Source organism: Carlito syrichta, unplaced genomic scaffold, assembly GCF_000164805.1.
Source record: "Carlito syrichta isolate Samal-C Ts95f unplaced genomic scaffold, Tarsius_syrichta-2.0.1 Scaffold305657, whole genome shotgun sequence".
NCBI lineage: Eukaryota > Metazoa > Chordata > Mammalia > Primates > Tarsiidae > Carlito > Carlito syrichta.
In genome coordinates, this window is record NW_007249753.1 from 221,858 (window position 1) to 243,929 (window position 22,072).

General features: G+C 39.4%; 1 protein-coding gene across 1 annotated transcript; it reads right to left on the minus strand.

Annotated features, from left to right (window-relative positions):
• Positions 1 to 1,888: 1,888 nt before the first annotated feature.
• On the minus strand, positions 1,889 to 11,560 carry TREML4 (triggering receptor expressed on myeloid cells like 4). Its single transcript, XM_021714483.1, has 5 exons — positions 11,487 to 11,560; positions 10,943 to 11,343; positions 10,465 to 10,512; positions 9,940 to 10,000; positions 1,889 to 1,985 (listed from the first exon to the last, which is right to left on the minus strand). The coding sequence occupies exons 1-5, from the start codon at positions 11,558 to 11,560 to the stop codon at positions 1,889 to 1,891; spliced, it is 681 nt and encodes a 226-aa protein (XP_021570158.1).
• Positions 11,561 to 22,072: the final 10,512 nt, after the last annotated feature.

Below are 22,072 nucleotides of genomic sequence, written 5' to 3' on the forward strand. Positions count from 1 at the left end.
AAACATTTAAAGGCTTAGCCACAACATCTGTGGTGGCTTCAGCATGAGTGTTTCTTCAGCATGTGAAGAAATTCATAGCCTAAGGAAGGAAATCAAGTTGAACAATTAGAATAATTTTATAATAATTCTTTTAATTCTAATTGTTCAACTTGATTTCCTCCTATAGGCTATGAATTTCTCCACATGTTAAACCCAAAATTTTGGACCCTGATTGTCAGATCTTATTTATGGATGGATGTTTTGAGCTCCTGTTTTGAGCTGCTGAGTCACCTGCTCTTGTCATTTTAATGCATCTGATCTGTTTTTTAATCAGTCTGCTGATTTTAGCCTTTCTTAGTTTCAATTTTATCAATTATTTTCAAGTTATTTTAATTTCATTTAGGATATCTGGGGTAGGAGAGGAGGAAGGAGATACGTCTGCCATCTTGTTCAGGTGGCCCTGACACATTTAATTCCAGGGACTTGAATTGAGCCACAAGAGGAAATACATAGGCCTCTCAGATATGCAGAAGCAAGAAACAGGAAAGTATGAGGCATCCTGGTGCCTAGCTGAGGCAAGTCTGGGAGAATGAGGGCATCCTGGAGAGAAGGAGTAGGAGCACAATTGAAGAATATCCTGAGCTGGGTGTTGACCGAAATGCAGGTAAACCTCCCAGGAGTAATCCACTTGGGGGAAGGTCAGCACTGCAGAAATGGATCTAAGAAGGTTCAGTGCTAGGGTGAGGGGCCACCACAGGGGACTTCAGGAGCCAGCAATCATGTCCAACAGGCTAGAGTACTGGCCTTTCCTCACAGGCCGTAGGACTTGATGATTAGGGTGGCTCCCAATAGCTGGGCAGAACAAAGAGAAAGGGGAATTCATCCTGTTACCAAAACACGAAGGGTTCAGTCAGGGTCCTGTTGCTCATTGCACAGAAAGCCAATCACTGAAACAAGTATTGCCAGGGAAGAAGTCTTTTTATTTCGGAAGTATCATCAAAGAAGAATGGGAGATTGTCTCAAATCTGTCTCCTTGTCCCATTAAAATCAGGGATTCATATAGTGGCAGGAATACAGAAAACAGGAATTGGTGGGGTGGATAAAGGAAGAGAAGTTGGTAAACAGGCAGGGTTTGGCATCTTATTGTCTGGATGTGGTGATCTGGCAAATTTCAGTTCCTTGATTCTATAGATGTGAGAGTCTGTTTCCTGAGAAAGAAACTCAGATAAGACAAATGTAAGTTTCAAACTTTAAAACCAAGAGAGTAGATTTCTATGCTTATTCAAAAAAACTGAAACTATTAATTCTATGGGGATGTAGAGCTGGTTTCAATCCTGGATCCACCGATGAAGTTAAACACACCCAAGGGTTCTGGGTCTGTACTGGGCTGACAGAATCAGAAACCTCCATTACTGCTGTCCCCGTGGCAGGCTATGACCCTAAGGAGGAGATAAGGAAGAAATTCATAAGCAGAAGTGAACACATTCCCAGACCCTCTCTTCTACTCCTTTCTCTTACCCTGTCCCTGTTACCTGTCTTCCTCTTCCCCTCCCTTCTCCCTGTTACCTGCTTCCAGCCTCACCTCTTTCTATCCCCTGAAGCTATGCAGGCACTCTCAGGTTTCTCTTCCTGCCCCTTGTACTCTCAGGACAGAGACTGAGGCAGTCAGGTATGGGGGCTCTGAGAAAACCACTGTCTTTTTCTAAGCTCCATTTCCGAGGGAAGGCAGAGATCTTGAGAAATAATGCATATCTAAATGAGACTCAGCTATAATTTTTCCTGCTTCTGTACTCTGGCTACTTTTTGGTCATCTTTCTTGAAACAGAATATGGTCCCAGCTCCACTGTCCCCCAGGCCAACTCCAGGCCCCGCTCACCTGGCACCTGCAAGTCAGGAGTACTAACAGGACTCACAACACCAGGTCCTTGGCCATGAGGAGTCCACACAGCACAGAGACCAGGAGTTTGGGGACACTTGAACCAAGGCAGGGAGGGGCTCTTGATTTCCTGCAGGGAAGAAGGAGAAAGGAGGATACTTGGGCTGGGATGTCACCTGATTCTGTGATGTCCCTGAGTCGGACCCCTTGTGGCTGGAGCTATTTGTATAAGGACCCCACTGTGAACTGACTATGCACAAGGGTGGGAAACAGGGGCCACAGGGGTCTCCAGGACTGAAAGGTGATGAGGTCATAGGAAACCGAGGAGACTTGCCTGGAAGTAAAGACCGACCAGAGAAAGAGCAAGGCATTAAAGTTCAGGGTTTGGAAGGGTTAGAGCCAGGAAGCAGGAACTCTCTCTGACCAGGTCAGAATGGACAAGGCCATCGGGATGGCCCAGAAGCAGAAGGCTACTGAGTCTAGAATAGAAAAGCATAATTCTGGGAAAGGACAGTCCCCAGAATTAGAGCTAGGCAGGCCAGGGGTGGCAGCCATACAGAGGGAATCAGGGAGGACTTTCAGGATCAGTGGTTAGGAGGCCTAGTTCTAAGTTCTATGTACTATCTCTGTTTCTAAGTGTCAGGTCCTGTGCAGTCTCTGGGCCTCATTTCCTCAACTGTGATATCTTGGCTGATCCTGAAGATGCTCTTGGCTCTGAATCCTAAGAGGCCCCTCCTTCACATCTGTGAGGCCATCAGGGAACAAGGAACACATTAAGCTCTCTCGTGCTTCATCATCAGGGTTCCTGTGTGCCACCCCCTCTACTGTCACTGCGCACTTTAAACCATCCCCACTTTTCTGGTGGAAAATGGATTGCCTGGTTGTTTTAATGGAAATTTTCTCAATTGTTGAGTGTGAACATCACTTGAATGCCTTTTCTACTTCTTTTATAAACTGTCTTTCACATACTTTACCCATTTTTCCACTGAGATTCCAGTCTCTTTCTTGTTGATTGGCATTAATTCCTTGTGTATCACAGATATTATTGCTGTGTTAGTTTTAGACATTTTCAATTAATGTTTCCCAGTCTGTCATCTGTTTGATAACTTTTCCTACAGTGCTATTCATCGAATAGAATTTCTCAATCTTGAGGTAATGAAATTAATTTTAAAAATAATTTGTGTTTATAAAGTTTCGTGTAAAAAGTCCTTTCTTACCTCTAGGTCACACAGATGGTCATCTGCAGTAATAATCTATTAGCAAAATAATTTTAATTTTTACATATATAAGTTGAATCCATCTGGAATTCATTTGCATATTGTTAGGTATGGATCCAGTTGTTGTTTTATTAGGTTACTTTTTATTATATTCCTCCCATTTTCTCAAAGATGTCTACCAAATAATGGGTCCTTCCCCCCACTGATTGATGGTGCTATCTTACTCATAAAGTTCATTCCTTAATATACAAGAGACTGTCTGGAATTCACTTGTTCACTTGTTCCATTTATCAGTTCTCGCACCAGCACCACACAGTTATCAGTTGTATTACTTAATATTTGTCAGGCAAGTCCTTCCTTTCTATCTTTACTCTTTCATGATTGACTTAGCAAGGTATGCATCTTCTGTTCCCATATAATTTACAAGTAAATTTATCAAATACTTAAAACAAGTAAACTGAAGTTGTGTTTGGGATTATATTTCAGACTTTTTATTTTGCAGGAAATTGACATGTTTATAATATTATTGTCTCATACAAGATCATGGATTATTTCTATTGGTTCAAATCGCTTGTCTTTTCTTAGCATTTTAGTGTTTTCTCCAGAGAGGTCTTGGTTAAATTAATTCATCCTAGAAACCTTATAGATTTTGCTGCTGAAATGAATAGTCTCTTATTTAGATTTTTCTAAATGGTTATTCTTCATAGAGAACTACTTGTGGTATTTGTCATTTGGTTTTGTACCTGACAGCCGTACTAAACTCCCTTGTGAGATATAATAGTTTGTCATTTCTGCTTATTTTTTTCCAGGTAAATGATCCCATCATCTGCAAATTGTGACAGTTCCTCCTCTTCTCCTCTAATTTACTCTCTGGTTACCTATTTTTCTATCTTCTACTATTGACCAGAACCTCTAATACTATAATAAGCATTAGTAGGAGCTGTATTTGAATTTGAATTATACTTTCACCACTTAGTAATATTTATTGTAGTCATTGGTGTACAATCTTTACCTACTTTTATTTTTCTACTTCTATCTTATTAAAATTTTTTCATATACTATAAATGTGTTGAATCTTCCCAAAAACTTTTTCTGCATTGTTTGACATTTTCACCTGTAGTTTATTAATTGCACTCATTTACATTAATAGATTTTCTAGACTTGAACAATCTTTTTGGTCCTGGGATAAAACTCCACCTGAAAACAATACATTGCTTTTTAATATATTGTTGAATTCACTTGGTTAATATTTATTTTGGCTTTGACTCCATATGCATCATTTTTTTTTGCTTTATAATTTTTTTGCTTTACACTTAACTGGTTTTGAGATGAAGATGACACCAGCCTTTTCAAATGACCTGGGCAGCTTTTGCTTCTTCTCTATTTTCTGCAACATCTTATATAAAATATGAATCAAATGTTTCTTAAAAGATTGAGATACCTGCAAGACCGCCTGACTCTTGAAATTTCTGTGAGATTGGATCTTCTCTAACATTTCAAGTTTTCCATTTTATTAATCTATTCAAATCTATTACTTCTTGTGCCAGTCTTGATATTTTACATAATCTTAGGAATTTGGGTACTTTATTATTTAAAATAACAAGATATGATTCATGATTTATTTATTAAAATATCTTTGTGATTGAGTGTGTGGTTATTTTCTTCTTTTTCTTCAATTTGTTGTTTGTTGTCTTCATTTATCTTGCTCCATCTTGATAAAAGTATGTCTATTTTATAACCATTCAAAGAATACATTATGGGTTTCCTTGATCCTCATTTTAAAAATCCATTTCATGTATTTCAGCCCTCACCATCATTATTTTCCTCTTTTATGTGTCTTTGGGCTTGCTCTGTTGTTCACGTTCCATCTTCTTGGGATACTTGCTTAGCTCATTAATTTTTCACCTTTTGTTTTCCAACAAGTGTATTCAAAGCTATTAACTTGTTCTCTAAATACTAGCTATGCCCCAGAAATATGAACACTAATGCATATATTATAAAAATATTTTAGCATATATTTAATAATTTATATAAGAATATGTTAATATGTTATTTCTTTTATGCACTCTTAATTTTATTGCATTATGTTTGGAGAATAACTTCTGTATCATATTGACGCTTTAAAACTTCTTCAAGCTGGGCTCAGTGGCTCAGCCTGTAATCCCATGCCTCTGGGAGGCTGAGGTGAGTGGATTGCCTGAGCCCGCAGGTTTGAGACCCGCCTGGGCAGGCAAAACCTCATCTCTACAATAAATCAAAAAATCAGTCAGGTGTGGTAGTGCACACCTGTAGTTCCAGCTACTCGGAAGGTTGAGGCAGAAGGATCGCCGGAGCCCAGCAGGTCGAGGCTGCGGTGGCCGGGAGCGGCCACTGCACTCCAGTCTGGGTGACAGTGAGACTCCAACTCAAAAAAAAAAAAAAAAAACTTCTTCAAGCTTCATTTATGTACCTATGCAAGGTCTACTTTATAAGTACATTCCGTGTATTTCAAAGAAAGTATATAATCTGTTTTTATTTGTGTAGAGAGTTATAAAAATGTGTATGTGTACACATTTTATATGGAGTGTATTTTATTAAATATTTATAATTTGTAATACGGTGGAAATAATTTCTAAATATGTAAATACATATTTTATATATATTTAAATATTATTTATTTACTCAAATATATAACAAATTATTTGTTATATATTTATTTTATCTGCTTGTAAATATACCATAACATATAATATATTTGTAAATATTATACAATGGTATACATTCTAGGATTTATCAGTTATCTGGTTTAGAACTTAGATTTGTTTGTTTAGCTTTTGTCTCATTGGTCCTTGATCCAAATGTGACTCTCCAGATGCAATGGTTATTGATTTACTTCTCTCCTTATATTTCTGATAGCATTTCTTGATATGTTTTATCAACAAATATTTAGGTATGCATATGCTATGATAATTCAATTTTTTTATTCAAATGTGCCTTATATCAGTATCTATTATATATTTGTCTCGTTATATTTAACCTTAAATTCTATATTGTTCAATATTTTTGAGAGTGCTGTAGCAGTTTATTTTGTTTTATACTAGTCAGATATATTTTTCTTACTTTTATTTTAACCTTTTAAAATCTTTTTAAAATGTATTTATTCTAGGCAATTTGTTGGAATTTTTCAAAAACTCAGAAAATCTCTAGCCTTATTTTGTGAGTTTAATCCACTTATATTTAATGGAATTGCTTTTTATATTAGGACTAATTCCTGCCTTTTATTTCATTTTTTTCCACTTACTGTGCTTTATTTTTAAAAAATTCTCTTCTTACTTTCCTTTGTATAGAGTTTTCTTTTTCTGGTTTAATAGAAATACATTCTATTTACTTAACTTAAAGACTCATATCCATATTGATTTACTCTAATTGCTACATTAAACATATCAATATTACATACTGACTTTCATGAGACAAGTACCTAACAATCCACTCATGGGCTTCTGATCTCTCTCCTCACCCCACATTGATATTGTCTAGAACAGGGGTGCCCAACCTTTTGGCTTCTCTGGGTCACATCAAATAAAGAGGAATTGTCTTGGGCCACACATAAATTATATAATATACAGAGGGTGCCAAAAAAAATCTATATACATTTTAAGAAAGGAAAAAAGCTGTATTGAAATTGTAGATGAATACAAGTCACACTTGACATCTGCAATTACAAGAGGTACTCAAAGTGGTTACCATCAGCATCCAGACACTGCTGATTATGGCAAACTAAAAATATACATAGATAGCACCTCTTAAAATATGTATACTTTTTTTTGCACTCCCAGTAGTTAGTGCATATACATAAGAATTCTTTTATTTTTATATTTTATTATAAAGTTTAGAAAAATGAGAATAATATAAAACTAGTGGGAAATTTGACCTTGTTTTTGTAAAAATAATCCATCATTGTCTGGTTTGATGGAAGTGGTCACAATTCTTAGTGAGTTCTTAAGGTGCTCATCAGAAATGCTTGTTCAAATTTTGCTCTTTGTGTGCCTCCTAACTGAAAACAGCTGCTCACAAAGGTATGTGCTGTCAAAAGGCAATGTCATGAATAAGGCATGATTGTGAACTTTAAGAACTACATGTGGGATCATGGACAAAATAAAAGCTAAAAAAATCATGTGATGTTAAAAGATTTTGTGGGGCTACATTACTAGCTGTCCTGGGCCACAGATCGGACATACCTGGTCTAGAAAGTTATTTTCAATTGTTATGAATATATGTTCTCTTTTTATTTTGCTTGTACTGCCTTTTTTAAAAAAAAGTCAAAAATAAACTTTATCAAGGTGCTTGGCCTTGCCTCTTGTGAAAGTTCTAAGATTTGTTTCTCATGGTAATTGAGTCTGTCTTCCAGGAGTATTTGGGTGGGGGATTTTTGCACATACAAACCTTCTGAGGCCTTGAAAATCCAAAGATATTATGATGTCACATCAGAATGACAATTTGGCTGGATTAAAAATCCTAAATGTAAAGTACTTTGCTTTATTACTTTAAAATTATTATTCAATTATCTTCTTCAGTCTCTGATTCCTCTTAGGAAATGAGATGTACATTTAATTCTTGTTTCTTTGTGGCTGATCTGAAAGCCTTTAGAATTTCACTCTGTTTTTGATGTCTTACCATTCACATAATGGGTTCAGAGGTTTGTGTGTGTTTTTCCTCTTTTCCTCTCCTGGTAATATATGAATCTTTCCCAGATGAGATCTTTCCTTTTTCTATGATATTGAAAAAATTTATCTAGATTGTTTCTTCAAGTATTTCTTTATTTCTATCTTTTTTCTCCAACAGGGATTCTCAGTACCATAAGTTAGCACATCCTCTTTTCTCCTTCATGTCTCTTAAGTTCTCTTTGATTTTTTTTAATCTCCTATATTTTCTGGGATTCTCTGTGAGAATTCCTTGCTCTTTTTCCAGTTCAAGGCTATGCTTTATTTATCACATATGTTATAGTCTATAATATTTTCAAAACTAGTATTACCATTTAGCTCTTTTTAATGATTCTTGTTCTTTTTTTTTTAAATTGGACAAATGATCAATATTTAATTTGACTTTTTCCAAATATAGGCCCTGAGATTATAAATTGAAAGCATGAACAGTCATATAAAAATATAATTGAACAAAGGCCAGCAATGGTGTCCCATGCCTGTAATCCCAGCAGTATGGGAGGCCATGGCAGAGGATTACTTGAGACCAGGACTTCAAGACTAGCCAGGTGTAGTGCATCCTAGTTACTGGGGAACATGAAGTGAGAGGATCACTTGGGCTCAGGAAGTAGAGTTAGCAGTAAATCAGGATCATGCCACTGCACTCCAGCCTGGTTGATGTATATATATGATTGCACAAAAAGGATATAATCTAAAGTTAATAAACTGAATAGGGAAATCAACAAGGCTTTTCTATCTAGGTTCTTCTTGGCCTCTCCAAGCATGAATTCCTTCCTTCTGGGTATGGGGTAGGGCCCTCTCTGGAAAGGGGGTCTTATGACTTACAGTGAATCAAGGTAGGTCAGATAATTTCTTTATCTGATCTACAAATATTTTTAGGTTTTTACGAATATTTTTAGGTTTTATGACTGTCTTTGGGAAACATGGGCTCCAATTTGTATGACAACCTCAGTAAAGAGGGGTTCTAGTTTATATAACTAATCTTGGGAGAGGATGGGACTGAGAGAGTAGATGACAAAAAGGTCAGAGAAAATACTTATTTCTGAGGTTACTGCTAAGTCCTATTTTGGGGGGTATTTTTTCTGAGCTCAATCACATACATTTAAGCAATCAAATTCCAAAAGTAGTTATTTTCTTTTCTTTTACATTTTCATAGAAATGAAGACTCACTATTTTGCCCAGTCTGGTCTTGAGTAACTGGGCTCAAGCAATCTTCCTGCCTTGGGCTCCCAAACAACTGGAATCACAGGGATGTGACACTGAGCCTGGCTCTGAAAGTAGTCTTAATCCACATAGCTTCTGTCTCCGCTCACCCCTCTAGACTGATCATATTTACCTAGAATTGTTCTGCCATCAGTGTCCATAGATCCACTTCACAAGCTTCTATCATGGAGTGTATTGTCATTTTTTTAAGGTAGTAGTTCTTCTAAAATGCCTAGTTATTTTGGTTTGTGACTTCAGAGTCCTCTAGGAGTGTCAGATACCCAGTCTGGTAATGGGGAAGAACTGAAAGCTAAATCCTCTACCTAGTGAGTATTAAAAATTAGAGGGAGAAGCTCCAGAGCATAAGGTACCCTCATTAGCTGCCATTCTTGTCTTCTGGTTATGGTTTCACCCTTAAACTCCCAGAAGAGTGTCAGGGAGCAAATGCTCATAGGCAACTGGTCATTTGTTTTCATTAATTCCTCACTGCTTTTCCTGTGTCTCATGGTCTCCCAGAGAGCCTGTGACTTAGACTATTGCAGCCTATTTCTAAGGTGAAGGTGGCCTCAAAACTCATGACTGCAAGGTTAGGAGCAGGATTTAAAAGCATTCCTCTCACGTTTTTATGGCTGACATCTCCAGCATCATTGGCCCCAGGATTTAGTCACTTTTTCCACACCCACCCTTCAGCACTCACCATCACAGCCTCTAGTTCCCACATTTCCTGACTTTTATTTTGTTTCATTCCAGAATCCATGTTTAACTGTCTTTTCTATAGTATCTCCAAAGTTAATGACCTGCATCCTCTCCCCCTTTCTTCTTCTCTACCTACCTTTAGTCTGGGACTGGATGCTTCTGGTAGTGCCCTATGCCCCAACCATCCTGAAGAGAATCCTTATTCTGAGGCTGCATGAGCTGCAAAGTCATACCTTCCCAGGCCACTCCTTCTGGTAAACCCCTGACTTACCTTGTCTCAGAGCTATTGATGAAAGTAGGGCCAGAGGTCCCCTCTGGAGAAGTGATCAGAGCTAGGGAGGACAAAAAGAAGACAGTGGCTGTCCATGGAACCAGAATAGAGAATGGGATTGAGTCCAAAAACTGTGGGAGGAAATGGAGAAGGGACAGAGCCAGCTCCTTAGGATCCCTTAAGTCAAGGGTAACTGAGATCTCAGATCAAGATTAAGAGTGGACCTCAAAGGGCAGTGTTGGGATACACACATTAAAGGTCTTTCATTCAGGCTTGCCTCTTGGGGTATGGAGTGCATCATAGTAAGAACTTGGCAATCTTCATGATCAGTTCAAATGGTGCATGTGTATCTCCCAAAGTCCTAAGCCCAGCAAGCCCTGGAGGGAGATTCCCACCCACCAGTCCTGGCCCCGGATGATCAACCCTCAGAAGCAGGCCCCCTCTGGTTTCTCCAGCCCTCTTTCTAAGACTCCTAAGCTGCCTGGCCATCCTCTTTTTCTCACTCCACCAAAACCCCAAACCTACCTGTCTTTGTCGGGAACCAGGCGTGAGTCCACATAGAAGTGGTTGGGGCTAAAGAGAAAACAGAGGAGACAATGATTCTCAGAAGAGAGAATGGGGTTTGGTCTCAAACTGTGAGAGGCAATAGGGAGCCCAGAACCAGTTCCTCAGGATCCCTTAGACTTGGAGTGCTCTGTACCTAAAGTCTGCGTACCAGAGTTGTGTGTGTGTGTGTGTGTGTGTGTGTGTGTGTGTGTGTGTGTGTGTGTGTGTGTGTAGAAGAGTTGTAGGTGTGCTTGTGTAGGAAAAAGAGAGACTGAGGCCAGGATAGTCATGATGAAGTAAAGGTGAGAGCCAGTTTCTGAGTACAGGGTCCTTACTCCCCTCAGATCAGAGCAGAAAACCTGGAAGGATGTGGGTGGTAGAGGAATAGAAAGGAGTGGGTCATATTTCTTCCAGGTCACCGGGGTGGCAGGGGTATTTCCTCAAGAAAATAACTCACCTGGAGCCACCACCAGGCTGATGTTTCTGAGAACAGTGATGAAGTTTTGGGAAGAATTGTAGATTCCACACCAGTAGGATCCAGAGTCCTCCTCTGTCAGATCACTCATGGTGATGTTGAAAAAACCAGCGGTTGTCTCATCCCAGATTGTGTATCGAGTTGCCTGAGCTGCTGTCCGGGGCTTGGAGCTGGTGATCAATATGTTACATCTATTTGGAGATGTCTGCTGGCACCAGGCTTTGCGCACATACGATCCTTTCTTGGGCGAGTACTGGCATTGCAGTAAGAGTGTCTGTCCTGGTACTTCATGAAGTTCCTCGGGCACAACCTTTCCCTGGGAACCTGCATAAGGAACCCTCAGATCAGAGTCCTGGCTGAACCCAACCTCTCCTTTCCCAGAGCTGGGGAAAAGGGAAAGGGAACAACTTCTGATGCCCACACCCAAAACAAGGCCTCCAAAACCAGTCCTCTGGTTACAGGCCCACCAGGCACCCCAGCCCACCCTTGTTCCTCTTCCCAATCCTTACAGCCCTCTGCACTCTACCCCTCCATGTCACCTGAGGCCAGGAGCACCAGCATCACAAGGAGCAGCAGCAGTTGCAGCCCACCCCAGGCCATGCCACCCCTAGCCTGTTACTGATAGTGGAGAAGAGGAGACAAAGGCGATCCCTCTGAGTAGTGAGAATCGGAAGCTGGATCTAGTTCTGTCCCAGCTTCCCAGCGAGTGTGAACTGGAAGAACTGCGGAAGTCAATGCCTTGTTGGGGAAGTAAGATGGCCTGAGAGGGAGGGCTCTGCAGGCCACGGAGGGAGGGAGAGCTAGACCTGGATGAGGGCCACCAGCTCAGCTCAGCTCTGCCTGTTATTCAACTCTGTTCTGTCCAATTCTCCCCACATCTATTCCTTCACACTTTGCCGCCCATTGCCCTCTTTCACTATTGCTGGAGTGGGGGGGACTCTAAGAATGCCCAAGAATCAACCTGATGAAATAAGGGGCTGTTTCTTTTGCTTTCTCTCTGTGTACTCCCCATGAGTGGTTAGGGGCTCTTGGAGGCATGACCAGAGTCCTGAGTCTCAATGGTCCCCAAGCATGGTGGTTCACTGATGAGTGTTCATCCAGGGATATTTTTAGGAGGTCAGATTTCAATTCCAAGACTTGTAAGGAAGTTCCCTGAGAATGATGAAGGCAGCAGAGCAGGGAAAAAAGAGAGCTCTGGACAGGGATTATTGGAGTATTGGCAGGAGAGATAGGTCAACTATGGGAGCCGGGGATTGTGTTAGTCAGTGCTTGTTAGATGAATACATGCATGGGTAAAGGGATATCAAATGAGAAACCCTGTCATTTCAACAAGGTGCATGTAAAACAAGGCATGGAGGGAAAAAATGGGCAACATTCCAACTGTCTAGCAACCAAGCAAAGTGGTATTGGATCATAACACATAGCACATCATGAACCAGTGAGTCCATGTTCATAAACAATTGAATAAATAAATAACTGGGGAGAATTGAATGATCTCCCATGCTTAAGGTTTCTGCCATGGTCGGAATGTGGATGTTTCCCCCACACTCATATGTTGAAATATGATCCCCAATGTGACAGTATTAAGAGGTGGGACCTTGGAAAAAGGATTCAGTCTTGAGTGCCCCACCCTCATGATTGGTATTCGCCCTTCTGAAAGAGGCAGATGGGAGCAAGTTTGCCCCTTCTGCCTTTTGAGGATAGTGCTCACGTCTTCCACCATGTGGCGATGCAGCAAAAAAGTGTCATCTAGAAGCAGAGAGCAGCCCTCAGCAGACACCAAAGCGCTGGCGCCTTCATCTTTGACTGCCCAACCTCCAGAACTTTGAGAAACAATTTTCTATTTCTATAAAGTTCCCAGTCTAAGGTATTTTATTAAAGCAGTCTGAATGAACTGAGACATTGCAAACAATTTATGTTGTCTACCCTTAAGAAGAAGGCCTCACTCCCCACATCTGAAGTGTGGCTTGTGCATCATGACTTCCAAAGAGAAAAAAGGAACCTTACCATGTAGAAATCTGACAGACACTACCTCGGTCAGGTGACCAAGATAAAGATTCACAGGGATAAGTCATGTAGTCAGTATGTACCCTTGATATGTGATGACAAGGACAGTTTACTGCTGAGTTCTTTCTCCCCAAATCCTCTAACCCCAGGGAAAAAAACATCTAACAAGTCTCAAGTGAGGGACATTTTGCAAAATACAATACCTGCTCAGTACTTCTCTAACTTGCCAATGTTATAAAAAATAAATTCTGAGAGACTATCATGGACAAGAGGAGTCCTAGAAAACACGAAGACTGACTATAATGTGGTGTCAGAAATGGGATCCCAGAGCAGAGAAAGTGTATAAGGTACAAGTTACAGAAAACTGAATAAATATAGGTTTTAGTTCATGATAATGTACCACAGAAACAGAGAGCAAAATGGTGGTGACCAGAGGTTTGGGAGTGGGCAGATTGTGGAGGTGTTGGTCAAAGGACACACATTTCAGCCAGATAGAAGGAGTCAGTTGAGGAGATCTATTGTGCATAGTGTTCATTATTGCTCCTAAATTTATATTCTACACCTGAAAATAGCTAAGAGAATGGATTTTGTCTCACCACAAAAAATATGTGAGGTAATGCATATCTTAATTAGCTTGATTTAGTCATTAGGTAATGTATACATGCATCAAAATTCATAAATATATGCAATATTTATATAACAACTAAAAATAAAATGATGACAGTAGTGTGTCAGTATTGGTTCATTAATTTCGACACATGTGCCATATTAATGGAATATGCTCATAATAGAATAAATTGAGTATAGAGTATAAGGGAATTCTCTGCAAGAACTTCACAGCCTTCTTATAAATCAAAACGATTCTAAAAGTAAAAGTTTATTTTTAAGCTGTATAGAAACTACTTCCATAAACCCTGATTATTAACACTTGATAGATAGCAACAAGAAAAGGAACAAACTATTTTAAAATCCTTGATTGCATTAGGCATAAGGCACACTGATGGGAGTCATTTGAGTGACTTGTTCATCTGACATCTGCTTGCTGCACTTCACAGTGACCATGGATGTGTCCCTATGCATGTAGAAATAACAAGGAAGCCTTGCAAAGCTGTCATAACAGTGAGCTCTCCCTAGCTGTGTTTGACTTTCATAGTGTCCTGTTTACATAACATGATTGTCTCTCCATCCTAAAACAAGCAGAAATTCTGATCTGCTCAAGACTTCAGTTGTCCCCGTTCCCCGCCCCCCCCCACCATGGTCTCTCTGTGGAAAAAAAAACCCAGAAGCCCTCAGGAAGAAGAGTGACAGGTGGTGGGAGGAGGTGGAAACCTGAAGTTTCTGAGAAAGACGACCAGAAGACCTGGAGCTTAAACTGTCACTAGTCAACAGGAGGCTACCCAAGTAAAAGGGGTCAAAAGAGGTAAGGATCCCCAGTTATGTCCTACCTGTGACCTTGTGTGCTCACCACTGAGTTGACCTTACAAATCAGCTACTCTGCCTAACTGGACTTCTCATCTCAGTTAAAGGCCTTTGACTGCATTAAGACTCCATAATCTCTGTCTTTGGTCCATCTTTTGTTAACTTAATTCACAGACCCTCAGAAGAGCAATGTAAGAGGGCAGAGAAAGTTTTTCCTCCCCAACAGTCCACATCAGTCAGTTAAATGGACTGCACGGGCAGGCCCAAAGACAAGGTGCTAGTGAAACACTCAGGGAGAAGGACTGAGGTACCAAAAAAATAGAAACTCTTTCCATGATAAAAAAAAAAATTAGAATGTAATTTTTAAAAAAATCTTTCAGAGAAAGTATATTGCTGTAACTAAACGGAAACTATCAACAAAACAACTCAAGTATAAAAAGCACATTGTGGGCAATCCCCTAGGGTCCCCTCCCACTGTGGGAGCTTTTCTGTCCTCTTAATAAATCCTGCTTTCTCACTTTAAAAAAACACTTTGAGCCGGGCTCGGTGGCTCAGCCTGTAATCCCGCGCCTTTGGGAGGCTGAGGTGGGTGGATTACCTGAGCCCGCGGGTTCGAGACCCGCCTGGGCAGCGAGACCTCATCTCTACAATAAATCAAAAAATCAGCTGGGTGTGGTAGCGCATGCCTGTAATTCCGGCTACTTGGAAGTCTGAGGCGGAAGGATCGCCGGAGCCCAGCAGGTCGAGGCTGCGGTGGCCGGGAGCGGCCACTGCACTCCAGTCTGGGCGACAGAGTCAGACTCCAACTCAAAAAAAAAACAAACAAAAAAAAAACACTTTGTGATATAAAAAGTTTAATCTATATTTAAATTTTTTTGTTGTTGTTGACTTTCTACAAACAGTGCAGAGTTTTATTGTCTGTATAACATTAAAAATTTTAAAATACAGCTTTCGCATGTCATAATTTCTTCTACTTTTCATGAAGGTCAGATTCTTCTAAAGTTGGAGTCAGAATTTATCTTCAAGATAGCCCTTTTAAAGTAGGATTGATGCTTATTCCATGACTGTCCTGTAAGCCCTTGAAGACCTTCCAGTGTGACAAGATACGAACGTGGACAGTGATGATGATCCTGACCTTCTGGAAGCATAGGTAACTGTTTTCGTCTTCGTTTTTAGGTTTCTAGAGTGGATGATGTATCTGCTTCTCAATTAGACATCCTCTAAACATGAACGAGTTCAAGTCAGTCATTCCTAAGCTATCAGTCGATAGTACAGATCAGCAGAATATGCCAATACCTTCAACTTCAGACATGTTCTCAAAAAAGCCATAAAAAAAACAGCCATCTTGATATATCATGAAATTGGAATACTAAATGTAGCCACCACCACCACCCTATGTCCTATGTTTTGTAATTATCAATTCTCCAGTCCCGAAACCAATCCTCATGGTTACCAATACGCCCATCACAATAAACTGGCTGAGGTATCATGTATCGTAATATTCCTTCTTCTATGTATCAAAACTCATACTGAACAATGAGTTCTGGGTTGCAAAAGAGGATTTATTTTTTGCACCTGTCTGTTCATCTTTGTCCACAAGTAAAACAAAAACATTATATTTAAATTTATAACAAGAAAGTGAAATCTGTGTTAACAGATCATTTATGTTGAGGCAAAAGTCTATAAAGCAGCACTGCCCTACTTAGTTTCCTGAGATGGTAACAATGTTCTCTTTCTCCAGCGCCACAAGCCACACATGATTGTTGAACACATGACATGTGGGAAGTGTGACTGAGTGACTTAATTTTATTTTGAATTCAATTTTTATTGTTACTTTTAAATTATTTTATAATTTGCACAAAATAGTGCGTGTTTTGGGGTGATGGTTTAATACATTCACTGTACATGGTAATTAGCATTTCAAACATTTATCATTCATTTGGGTTGAGTACATTCAATAGTCTCTCTCTCTCTCTCTCTCTCGCTATTTGAAAATATATTATACAAGGAGGACCCAAAAAAATCAGAATTATCTTTTAGAGGACGGGCCCTTGTAGTACAGGCTTCCCCACCAGGTAACCATCAGCATCAGAGTACCCGTTAGCATTGTTGTGAGAGGCTGCATTTGGCTACAGTGAATCTTTTTTTTTTTGGAGATTTTTCAACATGTTTGCCCATTTCATAGTAGGTCACTTACAGGGGAACCTGCTCACACCATACTGAGTTTTCAGCAGTTTTTGGTCCAAAATGGCATGACCACTGTGCTTCCCCACTTCCTATTCAGTAGATCCTGTTCAGAACAACTTTTTTTTTGTTTCCCCAGATGAAAAAAACATTTCGCCAATATGGGAGAGGTGAAACAAAAAACAACAGAAGCACTAAAAGGCATCAAACTGATGAGTTCAAAAACTGTTTTGAACAGTGGAAAAAGTGTCTCGATAGATATCTTGCACCAAACGGTGATTGACGTTCAAACATGTGTGAATAAAATATACAATTGTTTATAAACACATTTTGGTTTTTTGGGAGGTCCCCCTCATATATTACTGTTAACTATAGTCATCCTACAGTGCTATAGAACACTAGAACGTATTCTTCTTATTTAACTGTAATTTTTATGCCCTTATCTCTCCTTATGCCTCTTTTCCTTCACCTCTGGTAACCTCCGATCTAGTTCAGCTTTTTTTGTTTCCGCACATGAGTGAGAACATGCTGTGTTTAACTTTCTGTTCCTGGCTTATTTTACCTAACATGTCCTCTAAGCTCACTCATGTTGTCGCAAATGCCAGGATTTTGTTCTCTTTTATAAACTTAGGGTTTTATGAATAGTATTCCATTGTGCATATATGCCACATTTTCTTTATCTATTCATCTATTGTTGAACATTTGGGTTGAGTTCATATCTTGGCAATTGTGACTAGTGTTGCGATAGATATATATAGGTACAGACATTTGTTTTGTATGCTGATTTCCTGGTTTTGGATAAATACCGGTAATGGGATTGCTGGATTTATATGGTAGTTCTATTTGGAGTTTTTTGAAGAACCTCAGTGCTGTTTTCCATAGTGCCTGCACTAGTTTAAATACCCACCAACAGTGTTTAAAAGTCCTCATTTTTGTTGGTACTAATCAACATTTGTTACTTTGGGGGTTTTTATGTTATTCATTCTAATTGGGGTGATTCAATGATATCTTATTTTGCTTTTGATTTGCATTTCTCTAATTAAAATTGATGCGGAACAGTTTTTTATGTACTCGTTGACCATTCTATGTCTTCTGTGAGAAATACCTGTTTAGATCATTTCCCCATTTTAAAATTGGATTGTTTTTATGCTAGTGAGATATGTGAGTTCCTTATATATTCTAGATATAATTTCCCTGCCAGATGAACAGTTTGAAAATTTTCTCTGACTGGGAAGTTTTCTCTGACTGGGCTTGGTGGCTTAGCCTGTAATCCCAGCACTTTGGGAGGCTGAGGCGAGTGGATTGCCTGAGCCTATAGGTTTAAGACCAGCCTGGGCAATTTTGTGAGACCTCATCTCTACAATAAATAAAAAATTAGCCGGGTGTGGTAGCACACACCTGTAGTCCCAGCTACTTGGAAGGCTGAGGTGGAAGGATCACCGGAGCCCAACAGATCAAAGCCGGGGTGACCATGAGAGTGTGCCACTGCACTCCAGCCTGGACAATGGAGTGAGACTCCAACTCAAAAGAAAAAAGAAAATGTTTTCTCCTATTCTGTAGGTTGTCTCTCCACTTAGTTGACCCTTTTTTTAATGCAGACATTGATAGTTTTTTATGATCTCATTTATTTTTGCTTTTGTTTCTGTGCTTTTAAGGGCTTATTCATAAAATCTTTTTTCACACCAATATCCTGAAGACCTTCTCCTATTTTCTTCTAGAAGATCTTACATTTAGGTCTTCAATTCATTTATAGTTGCTTTTGTACAGGGTGAGATATGGTGATGCTAGTTTTATTTTTCTGCATTTGCATATCCAGTTTTCCCAGTAACACTTATTGAAGTGACTGACCTTTGCCCAATGCTCGTTCCTGGCACCTTTGTCAAAGATCAGTTGTTTATAGAAAATGGATTAATTCCTGGGTTCTCTATTCTGTTCTATTGGTCTACATGTCTGTTTTTATTCCAGTACTATGCTGCTTGGGTTACTATTTTTTGTAGTATATTTTGAAATTTGGTAGTGTGATGCCTTCTGCTTTGTTTCTTTTGCTCAGAATTGCTTTGGCTATTTGGGGCCTATTTTGGTTTCATATGACTCTTTAGATTCTTTTTTTATTTCTGTGAAGAATGTTATTGAGATTTTGATAAGGTTTTCACTGAATTCATAGATCACTTTGGGATGTATGATTATTTCAACAATAGTATATCATTCAGTCCATGAACATGAGATGTCATTCCATTACTTTGTGTCTTCTTGCATTTCTTTCATCAGTGTTCTACAGTTTTCTTTGTAGAAATCTTCCACCTATTTGGTTAAATTTCTTCCTAGATTTTTTTTTAATCACTAGTAAAGCACTAGTAAATGGAATTTCCTTCTGATTTTTTTCCAGCTAGTTTATTGTTCATGTATAGAAACAAACTGGCTTTTGTATGTTTATATTATATCCTGCACCTTCACTAAATTCACTTGTCAGTTCTAAGAGATTTTTTTCTGAAGATTCTTTACATTTTTCTGTATATAGGATCATGTCATGTGCAAACAGGGACAATTTGACTTCCTTCTTTCTAATTTGGATACCCTTTATGTTTTTCTTTTCCCTAATTGCTGTGGCTAATACTTTCAGTTCTATTTTGAATAAAAGTGGTACAAGTAGACATCCTTGTCTTGTACCAGATTTTAAAAAGCTTTCAACTTTCCCTGTTAATATGATGTTATCTGTGAGTTTGTCATATATGGCCTTTATTGTGTTGAGGTACTTTCCTTCTATACCTAATTTATTGAAAATTTTTATTATAAACCAAGATTGACTTTAACAAATGACTTCTCTGCATCTATTGAGATGTCCATATAGTTTTTGTTTTTAATTTTGTTGATGTGATATGTGATGTTGATTAATTTTATATGCTGAACCTTCCTTGCATTCCTGTGATAAATCCCATTTGATCATGGTGTGTGATCTTTTTGATGTTCTATTAAATTTGAATTGCTCCTATTCTGCCATGGATTTTTGCATATGTGTTTATCAGGAATGTCGATCTGCAGTTTATTTTGTTGTGTTTATCCTTCTCTGGTTTTGGTGTCAGAGTTATGCTGGTTTCATAGAATGAGTTATGAAGAATTCTCTCCCCTTCAATATTTTAGAGTAGTTTGAAAAGAATTAGCATTAGTTCTTTTTTAAAACATTGATAGAATTCAGCAGTGAAGATGTTCAGGCCTGGGCTGTTATTATTGGAAGACTTTTTATTAGTAATACACTCTTGTTATTTATTGTCTCTTCTGGATTTGTATTTTTTAAAATTAAATCTTGATGGCTGTATGTGTTCAGAAATTTATTCATTTTCTCTAGGTTTTTAAAAACTTATTGGCATATGGTTGTTTACAATAGTCTCTAATGACCTCTTTTATTCCTGCAGTATCAGTTGTGGCATATTCTTTATATCTGATTTTTAATTAATTTACTTTAATATTGACTTTTATTTATTTATTAAATTATTTCATATGTGTGCATATTTTTAGAGATTGTGGTAAACACTTCCAAATTTCCCTGAAGAAAGATTGATTCCAATGCATAATTCTCCTATCTTCCTCTTCCTCTGTGAATAAGAATGTTTGCATCAGTGTATCCTCAAAAACACAACAATCACAATGTTCACATTTTTTATAATGCCTCACTCAGTGCTGGGCACACTGTAGGGGTTTGATTCCAACCACATAAAGTTCCAACAAAAGAAAAGTCCCTCACTCTTGAAGCCATTTATTGTTCTGATAAAGGACGGGGTGAAAAAGGACACTATGTGTGTTGGGGAGGGGAGATAACCTGTGCACTCAGAAAGCTGAAGAAGTTCTGAGACCTGGGTGAGAAGCCTTAAAAAAAGGAAGGGTGCATGAGGAAAACCTAATATGTCCTCTGTGAGCTGAGGGGTCTCAAGTGACAATTATATATCCTTTCCATGCTCCCAGTGCCTACTAAGCCCATGCACAGCAATGAGGTTGTGAGAAGGAATGAATAAATGAGTGTGTTGAAAGACTACAGAAGTTTAAGATCAGCCAAGATTAAACTTTTCTGATTTGGGATTTGGGGATTCAAAGTCAGTTTAAGACTGTGGCCATGCAAGCTTGAGAACTTTTTACTCTGAGTCCTGTTGCTGTAAATGAAAGTAAAGACTGGCTGGGCTCGGTGGCTCAGCCTGTAATCCCACTACTTTGGGAGGCCAAGGCGAGTGGATTGCCTGAGCCCACAGGTTCGAGACCAGCCCGGGCAACTTGGCAAGATCTCGTCTCTACAATAAATCGAAGATTAGCCAGGTGGTAGCACATGTCTGTAGTTCCGGCTACTTGGAAGACTGAGGCAGAAGGATTGCTGGAGCCCAGCAGGATGACGCTGGGGTGGCCATGAGCATGCCACTGCCCTCCAGCCTAGGTGACAGAGTAAGACTCCAACTCAAAAAAAAAAAAAATGGGAGACCAAGCCCAAAGAACCCCTAAGCAAAGAAAATTTAGTTGGACCTCACAAGCGACTCAACCCTGCTTGATTTGCAAAGATAAGTGACACTTAACTTGATTTATTTCTTGTAAATATACATATTAAGGAATTACAGAACTTAAGTTCAACCAGTCAGAAGAGGCCAACAGGCTTATTACATAACTAGGGTCTTTCCACCAGGATAGATGAAATAAGGGAACTGTATAACCGTAACCAATGTAATAGATAGATATAATTTTTGCTTTACTTTTCCTATAACAGCCTCCTTTTGCCTTTTCTCAGTGGAGCTCCTGAACCTCTTCATGTCTGGAGCTGCCTGATTCACAAATCAATGTTTATTCAAATAATCCCTTCAACATTCTATTGTCTAGGTTTACTTTTGACAGTCCCATCTTCTACCCACAGGTAAGCAGAAAAAGCACACAGTCATGGGGTTCCACCTGGGCCCCCACACACCAAAGAAGCAGATGACACAGCTACTGGACATCAGAAATTAAGCCTTCTGATTCTTAGTCCTAGGGACTAAGTGAAGGGGTATGGTCTTGGGCCACGTGCTGGATCATTTCCACTGGAGCCGGTGACTGCAGAGGCGAGATATGGTTGCACAGGAGGAAGCTGAGGGGACATGCCTATGTACTGGAAGGGGGCAGAGCCAGGGGAGGAAGGGGATCTTCAGATGAGGTGATGAGGGGAAGCACCGGGGTGGCCTTAGGAAGCCTGGATGAGGGACTAGGAGTCTAAAGAGAGCTGGTGGTGAGTAGAGATGGCAGGAGAAGAGGCAGAGAGAAGGGTAGAGACAGGAGACATGTGGACAGGGGAAAGAAAAGGCAGCTTGTGTGTGTGTGTGTGTGTGTGTGTGTGTGTGTGTGTGTGTGTGTGTGTGTAAAGGGAGGGAGAGAGAGAGAGAATGTGTGTGCGTACTCTCGTGTGAGAACACAGGCTCCCTTCCCTGACTCCAAACTTTATGCTGAGTCTCAATTTGCATCATTTCCTGTAAAACAAATGTAAGATTACAAGTGGGT

What these genes read in the sequence shown, in the direction of transcription:
- TREML4 (XM_021714483.1), bottom strand. Translation starts at nt 11,560, where the DNA reads ATGGCCTGGGGTGGGCTGCAACTGCTGCTGCTCCTTGTGATGCTGGTG. An exon ending in GCCTCAGGTGACATGGAGGG is followed by an intron (nt 11,344 to 11,486) that starts GTAGAGTGCAGA and finishes CCTTTTCCCCAG; the next exon opens with CTCTGGGAAAGGAGAGGTTG. An exon ending in ATCAATAGCTCTGAGACAAG is followed by an intron (nt 1,986 to 9,939) that starts GTAAGTCAGGGG and finishes TCTTCCCTGCAG; the next exon opens with GAAATCAAGAGCCCCTCCCT.